This window comes from Naegleria lovaniensis, assembly GCF_003324165.1.
Source record: "Naegleria lovaniensis strain ATCC 30569 chromosome Unknown tig026, whole genome shotgun sequence".
Lineage (NCBI taxonomy): Eukaryota > Heterolobosea > Eutetramitea > Acrasida > Naegleriidae > Naegleria > Naegleria lovaniensis.
Window position 1 is genome coordinate 131,353 of NW_025407848.1, and position 20,201 is coordinate 151,553.

General features: G+C 37.8%; 12 protein-coding genes across 12 annotated transcripts; 7 read left to right on the plus strand and 5 right to left on the minus strand.

Moving 5' to 3' along the window:
* Positions 1-35: 35 nt before the first annotated feature.
* On the plus strand, positions 36-2,247 carry C9374_005985 (uncharacterized protein; the record flags this gene model as incomplete). The annotated part of the gene is made up of 2 exons (XM_044695795.1): positions 36-213; positions 293-2,247. The coding sequence occupies 2 exons, from the start codon at positions 36-38 to the stop codon at positions 2,245-2,247; spliced, it is 2,133 nt and encodes a 710-aa protein (XP_044547281.1).
* Positions 2,248-2,394: 147 nt separating this feature from the next.
* C9374_005986 (uncharacterized protein) lies at positions 2,395-2,938 on the plus strand (the record flags this gene model as incomplete). Its single annotated transcript, XM_044695796.1, has 2 exons — positions 2,395-2,492; positions 2,740-2,938. The coding sequence occupies 2 exons, from the start codon at positions 2,395-2,397 to the stop codon at positions 2,936-2,938; spliced, it is 297 nt and encodes a 98-aa protein (XP_044547282.1).
* Positions 2,939-3,097: 159 nt separating this feature from the next.
* On the minus strand, positions 3,098-5,467 carry C9374_005987 (uncharacterized protein; the record flags this gene model as incomplete). Its single annotated transcript, XM_044695797.1, has 1 exon — positions 3,098-5,467. One exon carries the CDS (start codon positions 5,465-5,467, stop codon positions 3,098-3,100), a length of 2,370 nt encoding a protein of 789 aa, XP_044547283.1.
* A 1,682-nt stretch (positions 5,468-7,149) lies between these two features.
* Positions 7,150-7,581, plus strand: C9374_005988 (uncharacterized protein; the record flags this gene model as incomplete). Its single annotated transcript, XM_044695798.1, has 1 exon — positions 7,150-7,581. The coding sequence occupies one exon, from the start codon at positions 7,150-7,152 to the stop codon at positions 7,579-7,581; it is 432 nt and encodes a 143-aa protein (XP_044547284.1).
* Positions 7,582-7,802: 221 nt separating this feature from the next.
* Positions 7,803-8,183, minus strand: C9374_005989 (uncharacterized protein; the record flags this gene model as incomplete). Its single annotated transcript, XM_044695799.1, has 1 exon — positions 7,803-8,183. One exon carries the CDS (start codon positions 8,181-8,183, stop codon positions 7,803-7,805), a length of 381 nt encoding a protein of 126 aa, XP_044547285.1.
* Positions 8,184-9,971: 1,788 nt separating this feature from the next.
* C9374_005990 (uncharacterized protein) lies at positions 9,972-11,331 on the minus strand (the record flags this gene model as incomplete). The annotated part of the gene is made up of 2 exons (XM_044695801.1): positions 9,972-10,886; positions 11,026-11,331. 2 exons carry the CDS (start codon positions 11,329-11,331, stop codon positions 9,972-9,974), a joined length of 1,221 nt encoding a protein of 406 aa, XP_044547286.1.
* Positions 11,332-11,520: 189 nt separating this feature from the next.
* Positions 11,521-11,814, plus strand: C9374_005991 (uncharacterized protein; the record flags this gene model as incomplete). Its single annotated transcript, XM_044695802.1, has 1 exon — positions 11,521-11,814. One exon carries the CDS (start codon positions 11,521-11,523, stop codon positions 11,812-11,814), a length of 294 nt encoding a protein of 97 aa, XP_044547287.1.
* Positions 11,815-12,045: 231 nt separating this feature from the next.
* Positions 12,046-12,784, minus strand: C9374_005992 (uncharacterized protein; the record flags this gene model as incomplete). Its single annotated transcript, XM_044695803.1, has 2 exons — positions 12,046-12,560; positions 12,745-12,784. 2 exons carry the CDS (start codon positions 12,782-12,784, stop codon positions 12,046-12,048), a joined length of 555 nt encoding a protein of 184 aa, XP_044547288.1.
* A 1,527-nt stretch (positions 12,785-14,311) lies between these two features.
* C9374_005993 (uncharacterized protein) lies at positions 14,312-15,697 on the plus strand (the record flags this gene model as incomplete). Its single annotated transcript, XM_044695804.1, has 1 exon — positions 14,312-15,697. One exon carries the CDS (start codon positions 14,312-14,314, stop codon positions 15,695-15,697), a length of 1,386 nt encoding a protein of 461 aa, XP_044547289.1.
* Positions 15,698-15,941: 244 nt separating this feature from the next.
* C9374_005994 (uncharacterized protein) lies at positions 15,942-17,072 on the minus strand (the record flags this gene model as incomplete). The annotated part of the gene is made up of 1 exon (XM_044695805.1): positions 15,942-17,072. The coding sequence occupies one exon, from the start codon at positions 17,070-17,072 to the stop codon at positions 15,942-15,944; it is 1,131 nt and encodes a 376-aa protein (XP_044547290.1).
* Positions 17,073-17,240: 168 nt separating this feature from the next.
* C9374_005995 (uncharacterized protein) lies at positions 17,241-18,040 on the plus strand (the record flags this gene model as incomplete). Its single annotated transcript, XM_044695806.1, has 2 exons — positions 17,241-17,599; positions 17,815-18,040. 2 exons carry the CDS (start codon positions 17,241-17,243, stop codon positions 18,038-18,040), a joined length of 585 nt encoding a protein of 194 aa, XP_044547291.1.
* A 157-nt stretch (positions 18,041-18,197) lies between these two features.
* On the plus strand, positions 18,198-19,598 carry C9374_005996 (uncharacterized protein; the record flags this gene model as incomplete). Its single annotated transcript, XM_044695807.1, has 1 exon — positions 18,198-19,598. One exon carries the CDS (start codon positions 18,198-18,200, stop codon positions 19,596-19,598), a length of 1,401 nt encoding a protein of 466 aa, XP_044547292.1.
* Positions 19,599-20,201: the final 603 nt, after the last annotated feature.

Here is a 20,201-nt window from a genome sequence, read left to right on the forward strand (position 1 = left end):
TATCTATTCGTTTCTTCTAGTAAACAATTAATATCATGAACGGATCATTAAACTTGAGCAGTATTAACGGAGAGAGCTCGATCGAGTCGAGTAGTTTGTTGGACACTTCTACCGACGGAGGGGCCTACAAAAGTGCAGAGAACGACTTGGGTGGCACTGTTGAGAGTCATTATGATCATGTTCATGTTTGTATTCGATTGGCTCCGGTGCCAGGTAGGTTACATTAATGGTTATGCACGAATGGCACATTCACTGTTTGAATGATTTTTTAAATCAATCTCAACAACAACAGCCGAAGAATCAAGTGCCAATGCTCAAAACATAATTGAAATTTCCGATGTCAACAAACTCATTGCATATCATCCAGAGAGTAGAGAAGGATTATTATACAAATTTGATCACTGTTTTGACAGCGAAACGTCAAATAATGAAATATTCGAATCGGTTTGTGTGCCCCTATTGAATGCTGTCATTGAGGGATATAATGGCACAATTATTTCTTACGGTTCTTCAAGAACTGGTAAAACAGAAATGATGATTGGAAATGAGCGAGAGGAAGGAATTGTCGATCTGACATTTCGAGAAGGATACTCTTATTTATCTTCAGTGGCAGATAAGGTTGCGTACTCGATTTCATTTTCGTTTTGGGAAATGAGCAATGACACAATATTGGATCTTCTTGATCCTGACGATGAAAAAGAGTTGAAACTTAAAAAACACACCAAACAAGGTGTATTCATTACAAATTTGAAAGAAATGCAAGTGGAGAGTTGGGAGCAATTACAATCATTGATTGACGATGGCATTCGACGAAGTCAAAAATTGACAGCTCAACGAAAGATCAGACTCCATTCGTTCATGAGATTGAGATTGACAAGAAATGACTTGGACCATCCAGAACAAGATGTCTCCTCCTCGCTCATGTTTGTAAATTTGAAAGGAACTGAAAGAATTGGTAAAATGGGAGCCAAGGGCGAACATTTGAAAGAAGGAGCAAGCTTGAACAAGAGTTTGACTGCATTCGGTAATGCCATCCACAATGTTGTGCATCATACCAAAGTCAAGGGAGCAAAAACCTCAAATGTGAATATTAATAGCTTATTTGGAGATTCAATGGTCACAGCTGTTCTCAGCGAGGCACTCGGAGGGAAAAGTGCTTCAGTGATCATTGGCTCCATTTCACAAACAGAATTCCACTATTTGGAAACCATGGAAGCTTTGGAAAATTTGAGAATTGCCAGACACATTTCTACATTCCCAAAAAAGCAAATACTCAACACGAAGGTCATAGAAATACTCAACAGGATCAAAGCACTCGAAAAAGTTTGTGCTGAAGATAAACTAGCTCCAGGCCATCCTCCTACTGAGGAGCAAGAAAAACTCGAATCCTTAAAACAACTTTATCGAAAATACCTAGCTGGAATGATTGAATTGGATGATTTAAGCAAATCGAAAGAGAATGGAGTTGAACTTCAACCCATTCCAGACAAGAAACTTCCAAAAGCTCAATTATGGAAACAAAACGATATGAAATCTCAGAGGCATGGAATGCGAGCGACTGTGTACAAACCAACGGGACAAGCAGGTGTGAAACCCAAAGAAACTTATAAAGGTCAATGGATGGATCACCAAAAACATGGCTATGGTGAGGAAGACACTCAGAAATTCAATTACAAGGGATGTTGGGCCAATGGTAAGAAAGAAGGAGAAGGAGTATTGTATTCGAAAGAAAAATCGAAAAAGATCTACAATGGAGAATGGAAGAATGGTCTCAAGCACGGTAAAGGTATCTATTATTACGATAATGGAGAAATCTATGAAGGAGATTGGGCCAACGACATGAGATGGGGCTATGGTACCATGTATTTCATCGATGGCACCAAATACGAAGGAGAATGGGCCAATGATAAACAACATGGAACAGGTTGTACCATTGAAAAGAATGGAGATCGATTTGAAGGAAGTTACTTAGATGGTTTAAAACATGGTCCAGGTATTTATTATTACATTACAGCAGGTCAAAAATATGTGGGAGAATGGTTTAAGGGAGTTCCAAAATGTGGTCAACTTTTTAAAGATGTAGAATATGAAGAAAGTATCGATCCAGAGAATCTTCCAAAGGATATTCCTGAAAATAAGTTACTGGATCGAGAACGAGTCATTGAAGATGCTGTGACTTCGGTACGATTGTTAATGGAGCAACAAGGTGTTTTACCTTTGGTCACACGAGAGAATGTATATGATTAATAACAAGTTACCACTTTAAGGCTGCTGACATTCCCAAATAACAATTTTGATAAATTTATCCATTCACCAGGAAATTTTCGAGGTCGAAGAGAGCCACGTCAGCATTTAACAATCCTGAACGAAATTGCTGCCCTGATTATAAAAAAAATGTCTTCATCATCAACCACTCAAGCTCCACAACAAACCGAAAACAAGGTGACTTTCAAAATCACATTGACTTCACATCCAAAACAACCTTTTAGAACGTATGTAAATAATATTCCTAAACAGTCTCTGATATTAAATTCGATTGCAATTCTCGGAACCATTAAATTCATAATGATTCATAATTCTTTTACAATCGATATGAATGAAATATTGAAATACTCTCAATCATCACGGTTCGGACAAAACCATTCATTCATCAACTGAATTCAACGAAAATGCATCCATTCTGGATGAATCCGAAATTAATTTTCAAAATATTTTCTTTAAAATCTCTCTCATGAACAGAATCAAAGTTCCAGAAAGTGCTCCATTCACAGCTGTCCTCAAATACGCAGCTGAAGAATTTCAAATTTCAGCTGAAACAAGTGCCATTCTCTCCAATGATGGTATCGGAATCAATCCAAGTCAAACTGCAGGAAATGTTTGGTTAAAGTATGGCTCTGATTTGCGTATCATTCCACGAGACAAGGTCGGAACGAATTAAACGTGTCATATTTTGTGAACAATTAATTTTTACAGCTGTGTGTATTTTCGGATCAATAATTCGAATTTTGGAATTTGTACAATTTACAAGTTGATGTACAATTTTTACACCTTTCCTTTTCACCCCTTTCATGGAGAGTAGTTTACCAGTAACACATCATTATTTGTACAGAACGGATTGAGGTCGTTTTGCAGGACTCGACGATGACACTACATTTCCAGTGCCAGGACTTGCACTATTTGTGGTATTATTGGAAAGTTTTTCAAAGAATTGCAATCGTTGACTTAATGGTAAATTATCATTCTTCACAGAAGCATTCGAAGGTGAACTAGTCACTGGTGACGAAGACACTGTTGAATTCTTATTATTCATCGATGAAACAATATCCAAAGTCATTTTCTTTTGTTTCGTCATGGGAGAGTCCACTAATTCTGTATTGTTACTAGTCACATTCTTTGTTTGATTTGTTGTTGCAGTCGTGGTTGTGGCCATCGATCGATTGGTTGGCGTCGAGTTTGCAACATGGCCACTTGATCTTGGTGTATTCATGGTCGTTGTCGTAGTAGTAGTGGTAGTATTGGAGTTATTATTACTCGATCTTGGTGTGGTCATGGTCGTATTGTTGTTATTGTTGTTTAAATTATTCGCTCTTGGTGTTGAACTTCCATTATTATTATTATTTGTATTTGGACTTGTCGTGGTTGAAATATTCTTGAGTTGAAATTGTGGCTTATTCATGGTAGTCTGCACTGATGCATTCACTGCTTCTTTGGAATTTAGAACTTCTTGCTTGCTCAATTTGTTGAGTGACAAGTTTGGAGAAGAATTATTTGGAAAGTGTTTCACACTATTATTACCACTACCACTTGTATGCATAGTTGTTGGTATGGTTGTTGTTGCTGTCGTAGCCATGTTCGTATGACTTGCACTATATGGATGTCGAGGTGAAGAATGACCACTACTGCCACTTGTCAATGACGTGTTCGACAAGACGGGTGATTCCAAAGAAAGTGACGCTCTCGAAGGAGTCGACGATCCTTTCGACGACATCATGGCTGCTTTTCTTGGAGATGTCAACGAAAGATCATCTTGACTTTGCTGCTGTTTCGGAGCTGTCGGAAGTGGTTTCGCCTTTCTTTCTCCGCCAATTCCCATCAATTGTCCGTGTTGTTTCAAAACTTCTTGTAATCTCTTGATTTCATTATCTTTTTGAATGAGTTGTTTGTATAAATCTTGAATAATATTTTTCATAATTTCAACAGTTTCATTTTGAGAGGAGGATTCTTTTCTTGAATCATTGCCACGGTGTTTGAAAAGAGAAGACAGAGAAGCAGTGAGTGAAGTGTCCGAATCACTGTCACTTGTCAAGATGGGTGAGGAAATTTCAGAGGTATTGGAGAGAGTGCAGGTCGATGTGGAATCATCCAAATTGGGTGATTGAGAATTATTTCCATGATTCACAATAATTTGTGAAATGTTTTGTTGAAGTACGGATCCTCCTTTAAATAATCCACCGACAAAACGTTTCATTAAATTTGCAGCACCTAATGCATGATTGTCTCCTCCTCCTCCTCCGACAGCATTGGAATCTAAATGATCTCCTGAATTATTCAAATCATCCAAAGAGGATGAATCATTGTGATCTCCCAAATTTGGAGAACTATTACCAAAATTGGTAGTATTTGAAGTTACAGCATTGGGAAAGAGAGAAGAAGATCTCTTTTTCTTGGTCTTTTCATGTTGTTGTGAATGAGAAGCAATCTTTTCACGAACTTTCTTAATGATAAACTTTTCGAAAAAGTCAGAACTCAGATACGATTCAAAACTGTCTTGTTTCAATTGCAAATTAATTTGAACGGTCAATTCGTTGAAAGCATGTTGAATTTTTGTCCACAATATTTCTGGAGTTAACATGGTGTTACCTTCTGACGCCACATTGACATTTGACATTTTTGATTCATTCATACTATTGTTAGTAGAATTCACAAAACTCTTAACGTCTTCAAAATTTTCCACAATTCTCATTCTCATCTTGTCAGTAATATTCAACTCTTTCGGAGATTCCAATTTCACAAAAGTATCAATCAACGATTGTGTCTGTTCCATCATGTGAGGCACCGATCGCAAACTCTTTACATTCTCCAATTGCAGTAAATACAATAAATTTTCATCGCAATGAGTGACTTGAGTGAGATATTCCAAGAAACATTGACAAGCTTCTTTATCTCTCATGATGGTGGAATAATTAAAGTAATGTTGAATTTTAATATGAGGAGAAGAAGAAGGACATGTTACAGTAGTAGTATTGTTGTTGGTATTATTTTGATTATTATTTTGTGTATTATTATTATTATTATTATTATTTTGCGTATTATTTTGTGTGGATGATGATGATGGTAGTGAAGTAGGTGGACTTGTTGTTGTTGTTGGAGAAGTAGAACCCGATGAGGAGGATGATGAAAAAGAGGAGTACATTGCTCCTCCTCCTCCTCCTCCTTCACTTGTTGTTGTTGTTATTTGAATGCTCATGTTTGATGATGATGATGATGAACACAATGGATTCGAAAAAGGAATTAGAACACAATGTGTCGTAGAACAAGATTGTGATGATAATGCGCTTGGGATAGTCGTCGTTTGTGTTTTTCGAAAAACACAATCAGGTTGTCGTGATGCTGATAATAGTGATGAACCAAATGCTAGCCCTGTTGTTGTTGTTGTCAATTTTCTTCTGGTTGACTGTTGACGTTAAAGTTTTGGAGAAGGAAATGGCAAGCTGACGCTTGTTTGGGTTGATTGCGCAATGTTATGCGTTATGAATGGACAAAAGGAAGATGGAAATTGGCAATTCTATAACCAAAGACTTGAATGACATGTCTTCCAACAACAGACACAAAAGTATTGTTTGTGACTCGACAACGAAAGAAAAAGTACAACAATGAAAAGTGCTTTGAAAAGAATACTTTTCATTAATTGTACTACCACTCGAATGAGGGCCCTTTCAAACCTGCAGCCGCAGCAAACAGCCGAAAAGGACGGCTGCCAGCTCCTGCTGACTTCCCAAACTTTGTGGAAATCCAGAATCCTCCAGAATCCGGATGTTTATGGATTTTGGCGGTTGTTTTTGGCTTTAAAACGAATAAAATTTTTAACAACAAAAATGCAAAACAACAACAGCAACAACAACAACAATTCCTAACAAGCTTTGGCATGTTATCCTTGAACGAAATGAATTCAAATGTGGAGCTAGACAACCACATCAACGTACATCCACGAAACGAATTCTGATCTTCATCTTCTCTATGACTATCTTACCGATATAAAATTCACACCATCAGACATCAATTCAGTAATTCGTATTTTTGAAGAAAATGCTATCAGAAGCATTGCTTGTTCTAACTTTTATTTGATGATGAAGAGATCATGTCATTTGCACTTCCAAAATCCATCATCAAAGCAGCAATTTCTTTCCGAATGCAACCCGAAAATGATAATCCAAACCAAAGATTTCACGTAAAAACAAGATTATGACTGAAGATGATGTCAAACAAATGTTCATAACAAGAGAGCTTTGTGGAATCGCTCGCATCTTCCTCAAAGAAAAAGAAACAAATCATAACAATACTGACATCGAAGATGATGATGAGTCAATTTATAGTTCGACTTCAAGGTAGATAAATTGTCAATTTATCCATTATTGTTGTTATTAATGATCGGTTTGTTTGACAATGTATAGAGTTCAATCATCACCCAACAACAGAGTATTTTTGCCTTTTCAACTGCAAGAATATATGATCGAGAATTTTTATGGAGTGGCTCGACAATATTGTGGCTCCAATACCAATCTGAACGCTGAAAATTTCTTGAATGCTCTCAATAATTTTTTAAGTGCCTTAATTGTTGACTTATAATTCAACAAAGAGAAAGATCAATCCACAAGATTACCATATGAGTATTATTGTTGCTTCCAATCACCAGAACATATTAATTATATTGTTATTGGTGAATTTGAAAGAGCATGTCGCACTTTTGCCATGCTTCCAGATGCTGAATATGAAGCTCCAACCATTCATACTCTATTGTTTAATTTGAATATACCTGGTATTGAAGTTTTACTTACAAAAGAATTCAAATTGAAACAATATTCGAATAATGACATTATGGAATTCGATAAATTGGAGCAGCAATGAAACAGAACACATCAACCACACAACATGCTGCAAAATTTCAAAAACAAACAATCCAATGCACATATCACCATTGGAGGAATTACCTTTCACAAACAACAATTGATACATCAAGTAACATTTAGTCACAAAACTTCTTGTGATGTTTCGAGATATAGAAGGTTCGATAAGAGAAAACCTAACACTATCTCACAACAATCAAACTCCCTCTCATGGCAACTCTATTCTCTACTGACTTCTCAAGAACAAATTGAAAAACCAGAAGCAAATCAGACTCTCAATTCCGAATATTTAAGCATTGGTGATTATGTTCTCCAATTAGATGAAAACAATTATGTCTTCATCTGCCAAATTAAGCAAATCAAACAGTGGACAAAAAGGACTAAGAAGAACAAAACCTTTGTGGCTGAATGGCTGTTTGCTGCGGCTGCAGGTTTGAATGGGCCCTCACTCGAATAGAAGAAAGGATCATTCGTCTTTTGTTATCAATTTGGATTGCTATTTGGAATCCGTTGCCTGAAAACTCTCAAATCAGCGACGGATTTGACAAGGGACTAGCCAAAAAAGACAGCTCAACAACTGAGGTATCCAGTGGTTTCTAGATCTTTACTTTGGGATGATACAACAATTCCGTTGAATTTATTACAGAGGTGTTGGTTTAAGAGAGAATATCGTGTACATTAATCCACCATTTCATCATCACTATTATCAGCATCACCAATTTCAGCATCACCATTTTCCAAATAAAAGTTTACAAAATCCTTCAATACTTGATATGGATTTGCTGTACCTTGTGCAATCTGGAACAGGTATGACTTAAATTTTGGGTCAAGGTCAGCAGTTTCTTTCCAAGCAGTAATGACTGATTGTAATTTTTGATTTGGATTTAGTTGCTTCTTAAACTTCAATCTTAATTTTGGCTTAATCATGATATAAAAACATTTCAATAAGCTCTCACAGTCATATCTGGCCTGATATTGAATTGGGTTGTCAATAATCCAATTTTGTGCATACTCTTCTGCACAAAACACTGCTGTACCAGCAAATCCATCCATGGACATCGGGTCTTTCAAAACAAAACCCCATGTTTCGATAATGTAAACAACAAGAGTTTGGAATTAATTGGAGGAAAACTAATGGGTTTGTAACTCGCCAAACATCCATCCTTTGGAAAAGGATTGGTGTTTGAGGGATTTTCTGCATAATTTGTCATTAGACTTTATTGTCAATTGTCAGCTCAACTTTAAACTTTATAACCATTATACTTACCAAAACGTGCATTCATTTGAAAGACGAGAAACATGACTCAAAGAGACAAATTCACTCATCATAGCCTGGATATGGATTACAACATGAATCAATGTTGGGGCTGGTTTGGAAGAGACTTGTTGTTGTGGCTCAGTGTGTTGGAATTTGCAAACCACGCAATTGAAATGCATTGGATGTGTTGATTTTTTATTTGATGATGATGATTTACCTGCCAATAGCACACACTCCACGCATTTAAGGCTTTTAATATAGCCATGTTGTAGTTATTAAGCGGTAAGAACTTGATTGTTCTTCAGGGAATGTAATGAATTGAGGCGGCAAAATGAATGTAAGGCTTGCGTTCAATGACACAGGTGAAGGGATATGGATTACAATAGGTGAGGGCCCTGACAAATCCGCAGCCGATCATGCAACTTCAGGATTCGACTGATCCTGATCCAAAAATAAAAATCCAGAAATCGCTAGAGCGGATCCTCCGCTTTTCCACTTAAAGTTGGAACAAATCGAAGTCGATGTTTTGTTGTCTTTGGAAGAAGACCGTTAGCACAACAATTCATGAGGCCTTGCAACATCACCAGAAGAGACAGCCAATACCACCCAGCAAGCATTGACCCAGCATTATTTCTTCAGCATTGAATTTGTCCCAAAGTCACTTTACACCAGGACTTGTTCCGGTCCGAGGGCCCTGACAAATCCGCAGCCAGAGCCCACGCATCCTCAGCCGATCATGAAACTTCAGGATTCGATTCATACTGATCCAAAAATAAAAATCCAGGAATCGCTGGAGCGGATCCTCCGCTTTTCCACTGAAAGTTGGAACAAACCGAAGTCTATGTTTTGTTGTCGTTGGAAGACCGTTTACACAACAATTCATGAGGCCTTGTAACATCACCAGAAGGGACACCAACACCACCCAGCAAGCATTGATCCAACATTATTTCATCAGCATTGAATTTGTCCCAAGGACACTTTACATCAGGATGACTTGTTCTGGCCCGAAGAAAACAAACAGCAAAATGACCATCTCCATAATCATTGAAGACAAACAATTTAACAAACGACAGTCTTTGGTCTGTGGATACTTCTTGAAACGTGTCGCGAGTTCGACGTTTCTACAAAACAAAACCCCATCTGATCATTACTCTTTACTTGAAATCGACGAACAACCAAACCACCTGGTGGAGGAAGATCAATTACAGTTGTCGAATAACGAATTCATTAAAATGAAAGTTTTTATTGCAAAATCCTGATTTTTGGATTGAATCGGATCCACCACCCTGCAGCCGTTTGAAAAATGAGAGCCGCTGGATCCGGTGCCACTACGTGGGCTCTGGCTGCGGATTTGTCAGGGCCCTCTCCGGTCCGAAGAAAACAAACAGCAAAAAGACCATCCTTATAATCATTAAAGACCAACAATTTAACAAACGACAGTCTTTGGTCTGTGAATACTTCTTGAAACTTTTCGCGAGTTCGACCGTTTCTACAAAACAAAACACCACCTGATCATTACTCTTTACTTGAAATCGACGAACAACCAAACCACTTGGTGGAGGAAGATCAATTATAGTTGTCGAATAACGTTATTCATTAAAACGAAAGTTTTTATTGCAAAATCCTGATTTTTGGATTGAATCGGATCCACCACCATGCAGCCGTTTGAAAAATGAGAGCCGCTGGATACGGTGCCACTGCGTGGGCTCTGGCTGCGGATTTGTCTGGGCCCTCATTTCATCCTCCTCGAATTCAGTAATTAATTTGGATGTGTTTGGTATATCTTGTATGTGTTGAAGTATAGCCCTTTCTCGTTGAATTGATTCCGATATAACCTCTTGGTTAGAGCTGCACAACTTCATAGCATATTCTTGTGATCGATTATGGGAATCCTTAATGGATACCTTATACACATTGCAAGTTGCACCAAAACCTAATAGTTTCAATAACTTTACAGAACGTTGTGGAGTAGGAACGGGATCTTGCACATTACCGTATTTCATCATTGAATACAAATATTGAACTCCTTTGGACGTGTAATTTTCGCTTTCAATCTTTGGGTTAAACAATTCAAAAGGAACGGTAATCTCGTTGAAGACTTCTGTTTCAGAGAAATAAGAACGTATGAAATGAATTTCTGAATATGTCATCAATGCGGCTATAAACACCGTTCTTTGTTTGTTGGACTCTCTCGCCTTATAAATATAATTAAACACCTGTCCAAGCTGGTCGTCCTTATTAACTTGCACTTTCACTTCCAAAAAGGCCTCAGCAATTTTACTCAAGCCATCATAAAGAGCTAGGTCTGAAATGTTTGAAATTTTAAACTTGTTTGAAACAAGCACAAAGTCCGGTTTGCAGTTTCTTATGGTCTGATAATATCTGGTATCCAAGGCTGTAAACTCAAATTCCTCAGAAAATTTTCTGTTAAAAATCTTTACAATAGCATCTTGAACATCGTTTTCATTATCCAATTTCTTTTGTTTGGATATCTTACAAGTGACCTATTCAACACTTGACAACCAATAAGGATTCTGCACAACAGTGATGGTGTTCTTAATCTTTGAATAAAACTCACGATACGATGACGTTGTATCATCAATACGTGAAACAGTTGAGGTGTTGAACCTTTGCAAGTTCTACCTGAGCAGTTAGTTGTTTTGTTCTCTCTTGAACAATCATTCTTTGAGCGTCCAATTGCTTTGTTCGCTCTTCGGAAAAGATTTGTTTTGTTCTCTCTTTCTCTTGCTCTTGCTTTGTTTTCTCTTGCTCTTGCTTTGTTCTCTCTTGCTCTTGCTTTGTTTTCTCTTGCTCTTCAAGAAATCCCAAAAACTTCAAAACAACATCTTTGTCTAAATTCGGACTCATTAGTAATGAGAGTAACATATTCGTTGGGGAATTGTTGTTGGTATCAAGATCGAAAGACGATGGAAGAAGTGGAGTGGTCATGTTATATTTTTTTCTTTTATTCCCGCTAAAGCCGTAATGTTTATATTTCTTATGATGATAGTAAAACTCTAAGGCAATTTGTTCCAAGAATCAACAATTCCTCTCAAAAGAATTATCAAAGTGTTAAATTTAACCCTTAAGCGCACTCGAAAACATTTTGAACAAGGGTTTTCTTCCACCATTAAGAGGATGACGGCTCTCATGAACCCATTTACAAGAAGAAAGCAAGTGCCACGTGGCTCGGTCCGAGGAGCTCGTAAATCCATTACTCCTCTCATCAAGGCGGAAAAGAAGGAACAAGAATATAAGAGATATCATGAAACAAAACAAGCCGTTGTAGAAGCAAGAAAAAAGAGAAAAACAACTGATACTGTTTTCACGGAAAGAAATGGTACTCATATTCCACAACCTCGGGTTGATGAGGTTGAGAATTTACGGCAAGGATGGAAGGAAGTATTCTTGGTCGGAATGGAATTGTTATGATTTGGCTTATCAAATCCGTGCAAATGAAAGGAGTTAACGAGGAAATTATTGATATGAAAAAATTGAAAATGTCTTGGACTCCTTTGATCCCTAAGGCTAATCAAAGAAAGAGAATTAATTATGCAAATCTTCCTCATGTGTTTGCATTGTATTGCAATTTGAGAAGAAATTTTTTGTCAAGAATGAAGGAAGAAGACATCAGGGTCTATGAATATTGTCTGCCATATTGTTTCAGGCCATGAGAGTCATTGACGAAATTAAGAAGGACAATAGTGGTACCCTTGCAAAGTTGTACGTGTTGGACAAGTCAGGAAGTGTACAATTCAGTTTGGATTCAAAAGAGGATCCTCGATTTCTGCCAAACCATTTCTTTCCGTTCGCCACAAACAATTTCTGCATTTCCTCCACTCTTGGATGCGTCATCAAGAACATGATCACTAATGCCGCAATGGTTGAATTATGCAAAGCATAAAATCCTAACGCCACATACTTGTTCAAGAAATACAATGGAATGCATGAAACTGCCACAAATTGACCCCCCATCGAGACTGAAATGGCCATCAAGATTTGAATGACCTTCTTCAATGCATGTTGTTTCATTTGAATAATTTTCAATTGCTCTCCCGTGTAGACTTGTTCAGCGTGATCATCTCGTTGTTGCTGATGTTCTTGCTGAAGAAAGATTTCTGACGTGATGTCAGATGCAGGAGTTTGTGGAGAACTCGTAATTTCACAGAATTCACAATCTGTGGATTCATATTTTCATGATTATTAGGTTTGTTGAAATAATTATGAACACTCATTCGCTCGTCCTTCACCTGCTTTTAAGGCTTTCATAATTTTTGCAGCATTGGTCTATCAGTAGCCACACAAACACGAATTTAGCGAGATTTTCATTTGTGGTTGGAATAAATTGAATGTTTGCACTACTTACAAACAAGATGAGAAACAGTAGAGTTGTCTCAAACATGAATAGTAAGGTCGAAAAGAAGAATATGGCCTATTCGAATGATTTTAACAGTTTCGTGTCTCCCAATACTGCTTTCAAAATTTCCATAACCAATAACAGAAGAGCCATCAGAGTAGTCATAACAATGACAAGAATTTGAAACACGATACAATATCTTACAATTTTAAATCTCTTCTCTGGGGTGGCTCCAATATCCTTTGAAGATCGAACACTATTAGGGTACAATTTTCATTAATTGTTATCAATTGTTGTTGTTGATTTCCTCATAACAAAATACCTACAATACCATAATTATGGCAATGTTGGAAATTAAGAAAAATTCGACAAACGTGACCCAGCATGTGATACTTGGGTCAACTCCTTTCAACACTCCATACACGATATTGGCTGTTATTACTTACGAGGCGGTCAAAGAACTAAATTCGGCTCCCAAACGTGTCATCACCACACAAAGTGTAAAAATCCAATTCATGTCCATACACGTTCAACCAAAATAAAAAATGAAAAACCATAATTTTCCAAATAAAAAAATGATGCCTCACAGCCTTTACATGCTCACGAAGAAGGCAAATTTTTCAAAAACAGTTCTAGTCCAGGGAATCTCGCGTTGTTATTGATCGTCAAGTGAAACACGCGATTGCTAATTGCAAACTGTCCCAATTACTCTACCAACCACTGCCGTAAAGGTGGTGGGTGGTAATTTTTGGACTCTGAAAGCTCTTCAGAGTAATCAACAAGAGAAAATTAAAGATGATGATGGAGAGGAAGGAGGCTTGAAAAGGGCAACAGCTCGCATCGCCCTGTAACTCTTTTCCAACCAAGAGGTTGTTTTCATCTTGGATTTCATCAAGATCAATTTAACAAAAAAAATTGTGGTCATTCGTGTATTAATGGGCTTATTTCATTCCAAGAGATCACCATCTCATTCCACTCTAGCGACATGCGAAATGCAGCAGCAAAAATCCACCTCGAATCCATCCACATTTGAGCATGACGAGGAGGCAAAGAATACATTGAACTCTTCACATCAACCCATTGCTCAAGATTCAACGCGAAGAACCAGTGTGGACATTGTGCGGGGGCAAGCTTCAAGAGTTTGATTTTAAGATCTTTGTACAAACTTTGTAACAAGTTGACAAGCTTGTCAGTTCATTACAAGTAAAACATGTCCATCAGTTGCTTCATGACAATTTGCATTCTGTCACTCACTCTCAATGCACATCCATCGTCATGATGTTCTGAATATTGATGATGGTTGTAATTATGAAAAATCATAAGCGCGGGAGTGTCTGGGACTTGGTCGCTGAAACAACTACAATTTTTCTAAAGTCCCAAAAAAAACGCGTACACTTCCTAAAAGCGGGTTCAGAACGATCATCATCAATTGATATCGGGGAGAGACACCTCACGACTACTACAACAATAACAACAACTCATTATCACATCAACCATCATCATCATTATTGAATCTAAGAAACTACCCATCAGTTTTTATCAAATTTTCAAACACTTACATTAATTCTCCACATGTCCATGTTTTATATTGGTGAGGATAAACCAAAATCTGTTGGAGGAGGTGATTCTGACGTTTTGGATAACTTGGATGATGCCCTACCTGGAGTCTTGGGATCCTCTCAAGACGTGGTCATTAAACAAAAGTTTGATATCATGAGACAAGCCGCAGAGAGAACCTCCAGACAAAACAGTAGAGGAATGAATATGATTCAATCATCAAGACCAATAAGTTCCCGTGGCTATTCAAGAGCAAGTAGTGCGAGAACTCCACCAACACCTCAAACATCATCTTCCTCAACACCTCTTGGCCAAGGATATAACTCTTCAAACTCGCTCAACAATGATCCCAATCGTTGGTCGGACGATGTAGATGATTTGGATGATATGGGTGGATCTTCCCAAACGAATCGACACACTACATCATCCTCTTCATCTTCAAGACCTTCCAGTGCAAGCTCAAATCCAACCGCTCTTGAGAAGGATTTGGTTGAGAGAGGCATTACTCCAACATTTAATCCATTACAGGAACAGAAAGAACGCGACAATAGAGCTCCAAAAATTCAAGAAGAGAAAGTTCCTGTGAAACCGTCACCAAATACTGAAAAATCAGATGAGGATGATTTTGAAAGCGTTGCTGGATTGAATATTCGAGACTTGAGATCATTTGTTGTCAAGCCACCTCCAAATCGTGATCAATGGGTCCGATGCTACATTCTCCGAGATACCTCCAAAATGAACAAGATGTTCCCAAGATATTTCATGTATGCTGAACGAGGTAGTACATTCCTTCTCTCTGCCAAGAAGAGAAAAGGTAACAAGTCTTCAAATTACTGTGTTTCTCTCAGTAAGGAAGATATTAGTAGAAGTAGTGATACTTTCATTGGAAAGTTGAGAAGCAACTTCCTAGGTACGGAATTCCAACTGTTTGACAATGGTGAAAAAGCAGCAAAACTAAAGCCTGGAACACACTTGAGAAATAATCTAGCCTCAATTGTGTATGAGACCAATTTGTTCGGAAGTAAGGGCCCAAGAAAATTCACCGTTGTCATTCCTGATGCCAACGAAGAGAATGAATTATATCAATTTCCAGATAACGGAACGTCACTCATTACGAAATTCAAGACTGGAGATTGGCATCATTTGAAAGTGTTAAAGAACAAATTCCCTGTGTGGAATGAAAGATTGAAGGCATATGTTCTCAATTTTAACGGCAGAGTCACAATGGCTTCAGTGAAAAACTTCCAGCTCGTCGAGCCCAACAATCCAAACAAAGTCTTCCTCCAATTTGGTAAAGTGGATGAAGATCGTTTCAATATTGATTTCAAATATCCACTTTCTGCTTTGCAAGCCTTCTCGATAGCCATTTCTTCATTTGATTCAAAGCTTGCTTGTGAATAAGAAATTTAGGTTATTTCTCGTATTATGGAGTTATTTAGGAAATCTCTCCTATCACCAATTTCAAGTTGTACAGCAAAATGCTTACTTTGTAGCAATAAACAACACCAACAAACTAATTATTCTTCTAATGTGTGTGTTGGATTAATATGAATATCAGCATTGAGTGTGCTTGCTCACTGGCCACAGTCACATAAATTTGTAATATTGAATCGAATTGTGTCATGTATTCATCGTCGAGGTTGATTTATTCTTTCTCTACTCTCTGTTCCAAATGTTCGACAATATAATCAAAAAGTATTTCTCTCGAAATTCCCTTATAGCTTGGGAAATAATTCACATCGACAACATAGTATTGTGAACAGGATGTAGCATCTCCTCGACAATCTTTGACAAGATCAAATCCAAAAAGAGAAACATCAAGTGCCTTTCTCAACTGATTGCTCACTTGCTTGAAAATAAAATCGTGTTGTTCAGACTGAATATTTTCGTCATACGAAATCTCTGTTAAGGAACTTTCCACAACGGACGTGTCACTAATACTAGAGTCGAATGGCTTCTGGCTGTCAAATGTAATGATGTTTGCGTTTTCTTGTGATGAACTCAAATTTTTAAGAGATGGCTTGATTTGATAGAATACCCGTTCGCCAATCACATAAATTTTGTAAAGGGTCGAATTGTGATTCACAAATTGTTGAGCGATCAGAGGTGTAGATACCGTATGCTGCATTGCGTCATTGTTGTCTCCGTACACAACTCGTTTGAATTGCTCATTATTGAAAACGATGGCCATGTGATGAGTTTCAGATTTTCCACAAGCAGCCACAGTCTTACAAACCAAAGGATAGGATATAGATTCGCTCTGTTGCAATAATAGCTTGTCTAAATCTTGTTTTTCACTAATGAAATACATGTGTGGTATTTTCACATTTGTACTTGACGCTAATTGCGTCTCAAGGAAGTTATGAATTTCAATTCTATCCAAAAATCTTCTAGTGACATGCAATGGCTCTACTACCTTCATACCGTCCTTCTCATGGAGATCAATGTAGTATTGAAGATTTTTTAAACGTCTTGCAGCATGAATGTCGGATTTTTCAATTACCATATCATCAGTTACTTTGAAGAAAAGTACATCTACTCTTGGTTGTTTTTTGATCCATTCGTAATCATGGTCATCAGAGCTAATTTTTTCATCAATATTCTGAGTTGATTTTTCAATCACAATCTCAACGCATGAGCAAATATTCTTTCTCACCCTATTGCAATATTCAACAAATGGTTCAAAAAATTGTTTGTTTTTCTTCACGTTTCCGACATAGCCAATCACAAAAGGTTTTCGTTCACCAAGTTGTGATGATGGGTGTTGTTGACTCATTTTTTTTGTAATCTCAAAACAGAGAATAACGTTAAATACACTCGAGAATGCATTCTTTAGCTCATTGTCGAAACTAAATCATCATTGAGTATCTAACGCATTAGATCCACCCTTTAGAACACGTGCTATTCAATTTTTATTAATTTATTAAATTTTTTCAAAAAAAAAATGAATATTTTCTATGCTTGTGTTGTCATGATGGTTGCCTTGTGCACATCGCTGCTGACCACATTTGTGGAGTGGATATTTGTTTATCGGAAGAGTGAATATCAAGAATTACAAGATGATATTGACCAAATTCAAAAGAGAATTGATAAAATTAAGAAGGAAACCATTGTGGTTCATAAAGGAGGAAGTATTAATAACTCCAAAGAAGACCAAAAGGCTATCAAGAGAAAGAAGGATAACTTGACAAGAGAAAAGGAGCAACTCCGAGCTAAAAATCAAGAGTTATCCATGTTTAAGATGAAGAGTACCATTATTGTTGGTATCATCATGATTAGTGTTTTTGGATTGTTGAACAATGTGTAAGTGTGTGTGCTGATCAGAAAATTTAACACTGAATTTTTTGATTTATGCATGGGATATTGATTATCTTGTCGTTACTGGTTTTACGTCTTGATAACAAAAATTCGAATCATGACACGTATTTAATATGAACATTCATTGGAACGACACGACTGAATGATAACCACAATTTTAAATCATGACCAAATCTTTGAATAATTCACAACAACGACAGCTTTGATGGTAGAATTGTAGCCAAGTTGCCTTTTGAGCCATTCTCAATTTTCCACATGTTTACACACAGAAACATTCCTGGAAGTGACTTTAGGGATTGTGGAATGTTATTCATTTACATTTTGGCAAGCAATAGCTTCAAGACGAGCATTCAAAAATTCTTTGGTTTTGTTGACAAGTCTCAATCCATGTTCCAAATGCCAGAAGTTGAAGAAGATGAGCAATAATACAAGTCATTCACGAATTTCTCCAGACCTCTAGACATTCATTGACGAGCATCACTTTTAAACCCCTAAATAATCATTATTATTATCATTCACTATTATTCTTTTTTTAAGGTTTTCACCTACCACACGCTGACAAGCCTGAGCAATCAAACAAAAAATGCAAAGAAAGAACACAAAGTCATCATCAGGCACGGAAAGCAATGTTTCCTCATCATCTTCGTTGGACGAAGAAGAAAGAGAAGTTGAACGTTTAGAATTTGTTCAATTCCTCACCAACATGTCCCAGTTAGAATCCACTCATAAAATTGTTCAGTTGAATCGGGTTCCTTTCGTCGTGAGTATGAGAGTCATTCGGCCCACTCGTAACGCCATCACGAGTGATATTCATCATGTTACCACGTCCAATCATACATTAACTTTGAACGGAATGGATCAAGCCTTGAATCAAAACACCATGTCTTTATTGGATGCTATGGCCCAACATCAGCAACAACAACATTTATATCTGGCTTCTGTGGCAGGTGGGTCCTTCTCCTCTCTCATGTCATTAAATATGCAGAATCAAGGAGTTGCAAATCAGTATGGTGGTGGTGGTCTCTCAATCAATTCTTTGGATGTTCCGAGTCAATTACAATCTCTTATGGCTCCTCATCAACACTTGACACGAGAACACAAGGAACAATCTCTCAGGCTACTCCTCTCGTGCACCAATGGAAGCGACGAATATTATGAATGCGACTTGGGATTTGAAGAGTTGCAGGAACATCGTAAAAAGATTTCCATGAACCACTTGTCATGGTCAAATTATTTGAAATATTTGAGAAATGGATTGTTTTATTTTGGAAGTAGTTTAATTGAAAAGCAAAATACTGAGACAGGTGTGAATACTAATGCTACTACTGGTGGGACAATGGCATTGTCGTCGAGTGATGATCCCACTCTTTCTCATGTCTCGCTTCAATTTGACGAGGAAAATAAGGAATCTAAGGATGTTATTCAATTGATCATTTACTCTCCATTGAATCAGATGACAAAGACGACAGCAATCAATCCACAAGCAACATCCTCGAGTGAGACAGGAGAAGGCACCTTGAGTGGACAAAAGGCAAGCGCCAGCTCCTCCAATCCTCCACTCTCTGCATCTATTCGTCTCAAATTCCTCTTTGAACTCTATGCCATTCGACACGTGGTTGATTTTACACAAAAAGTTCAACAATTGTTGTTTGACTTGGTGTCGTACAACTCGTCCTTGAGTGAGGTCCGTCTATTGAAAGACGCCAAACTCATCTCTGACTTGAGACGTGAATTGCAAGAGACCAAGCAAAAGCTTCGTCAAGCACAAGATCGACTCATTCTTTATCAACCTGGAGGTGGTGCCATGACTTCTTCCACAAGCGGTGGCGTCAGTGGTGATGTTGGCTCAGGCTACAACAGTGGAGGATCCTCCAATAGTGATCATGAAAAGAAGACTGCCACTACCAAAAGGAAAGCACCCAAGAGCTTGATCAATCCCAACCAGAAGAGAGTAACACAAACCAGAGGTGCCAAAATTCAATGAGGTGTGTGTGGAAGGGACATGACCATGGTTGTCATGTTTCTGAAGATCTGCTCCTTTTCGAAAACTTGCTCGGGTGTTCAGCCAACGTCCATCCACATGTAGGGCTTTTCGAGGTACCTCGTGTTGGAAAATAGATTTGTGTTTGTCTATTCAGTTCGAAGAGATGAGGAACTGTAAACTTTCGCTCGCGCAGATGACATCATCCTCATGTTGTAGCACCAATCTCTCTACAGTTGGACATGATGAACTGTAAACTTGGTCATTGTTCACCATTGCACCGCTTCTAACCAACACCAAATGAGCACTTCATTGATCAGGCCTTTGATAGTTACTTTAGTGCTTCTTCTCGAGCAACGATGCTTCTCAGTGATACTTTTGTTGGGCTCATCATCAATTTATTGAGATCTCGTCGATATGTTCTCACTTAGATTGTTTGGTAATGCTCCATGAATTCTCGGAACACGTAAGTAAATTCGGGCATGAACTTGTAACACCATGTTCCACCCAGAGCTGAACGTTGTAAATTTTGTAATCGAGCCAACCAATCACTTTGGCTTGTGTATGCGTGAGGCATCAGGCTCGTCATTTTTGCTACAAAAAATA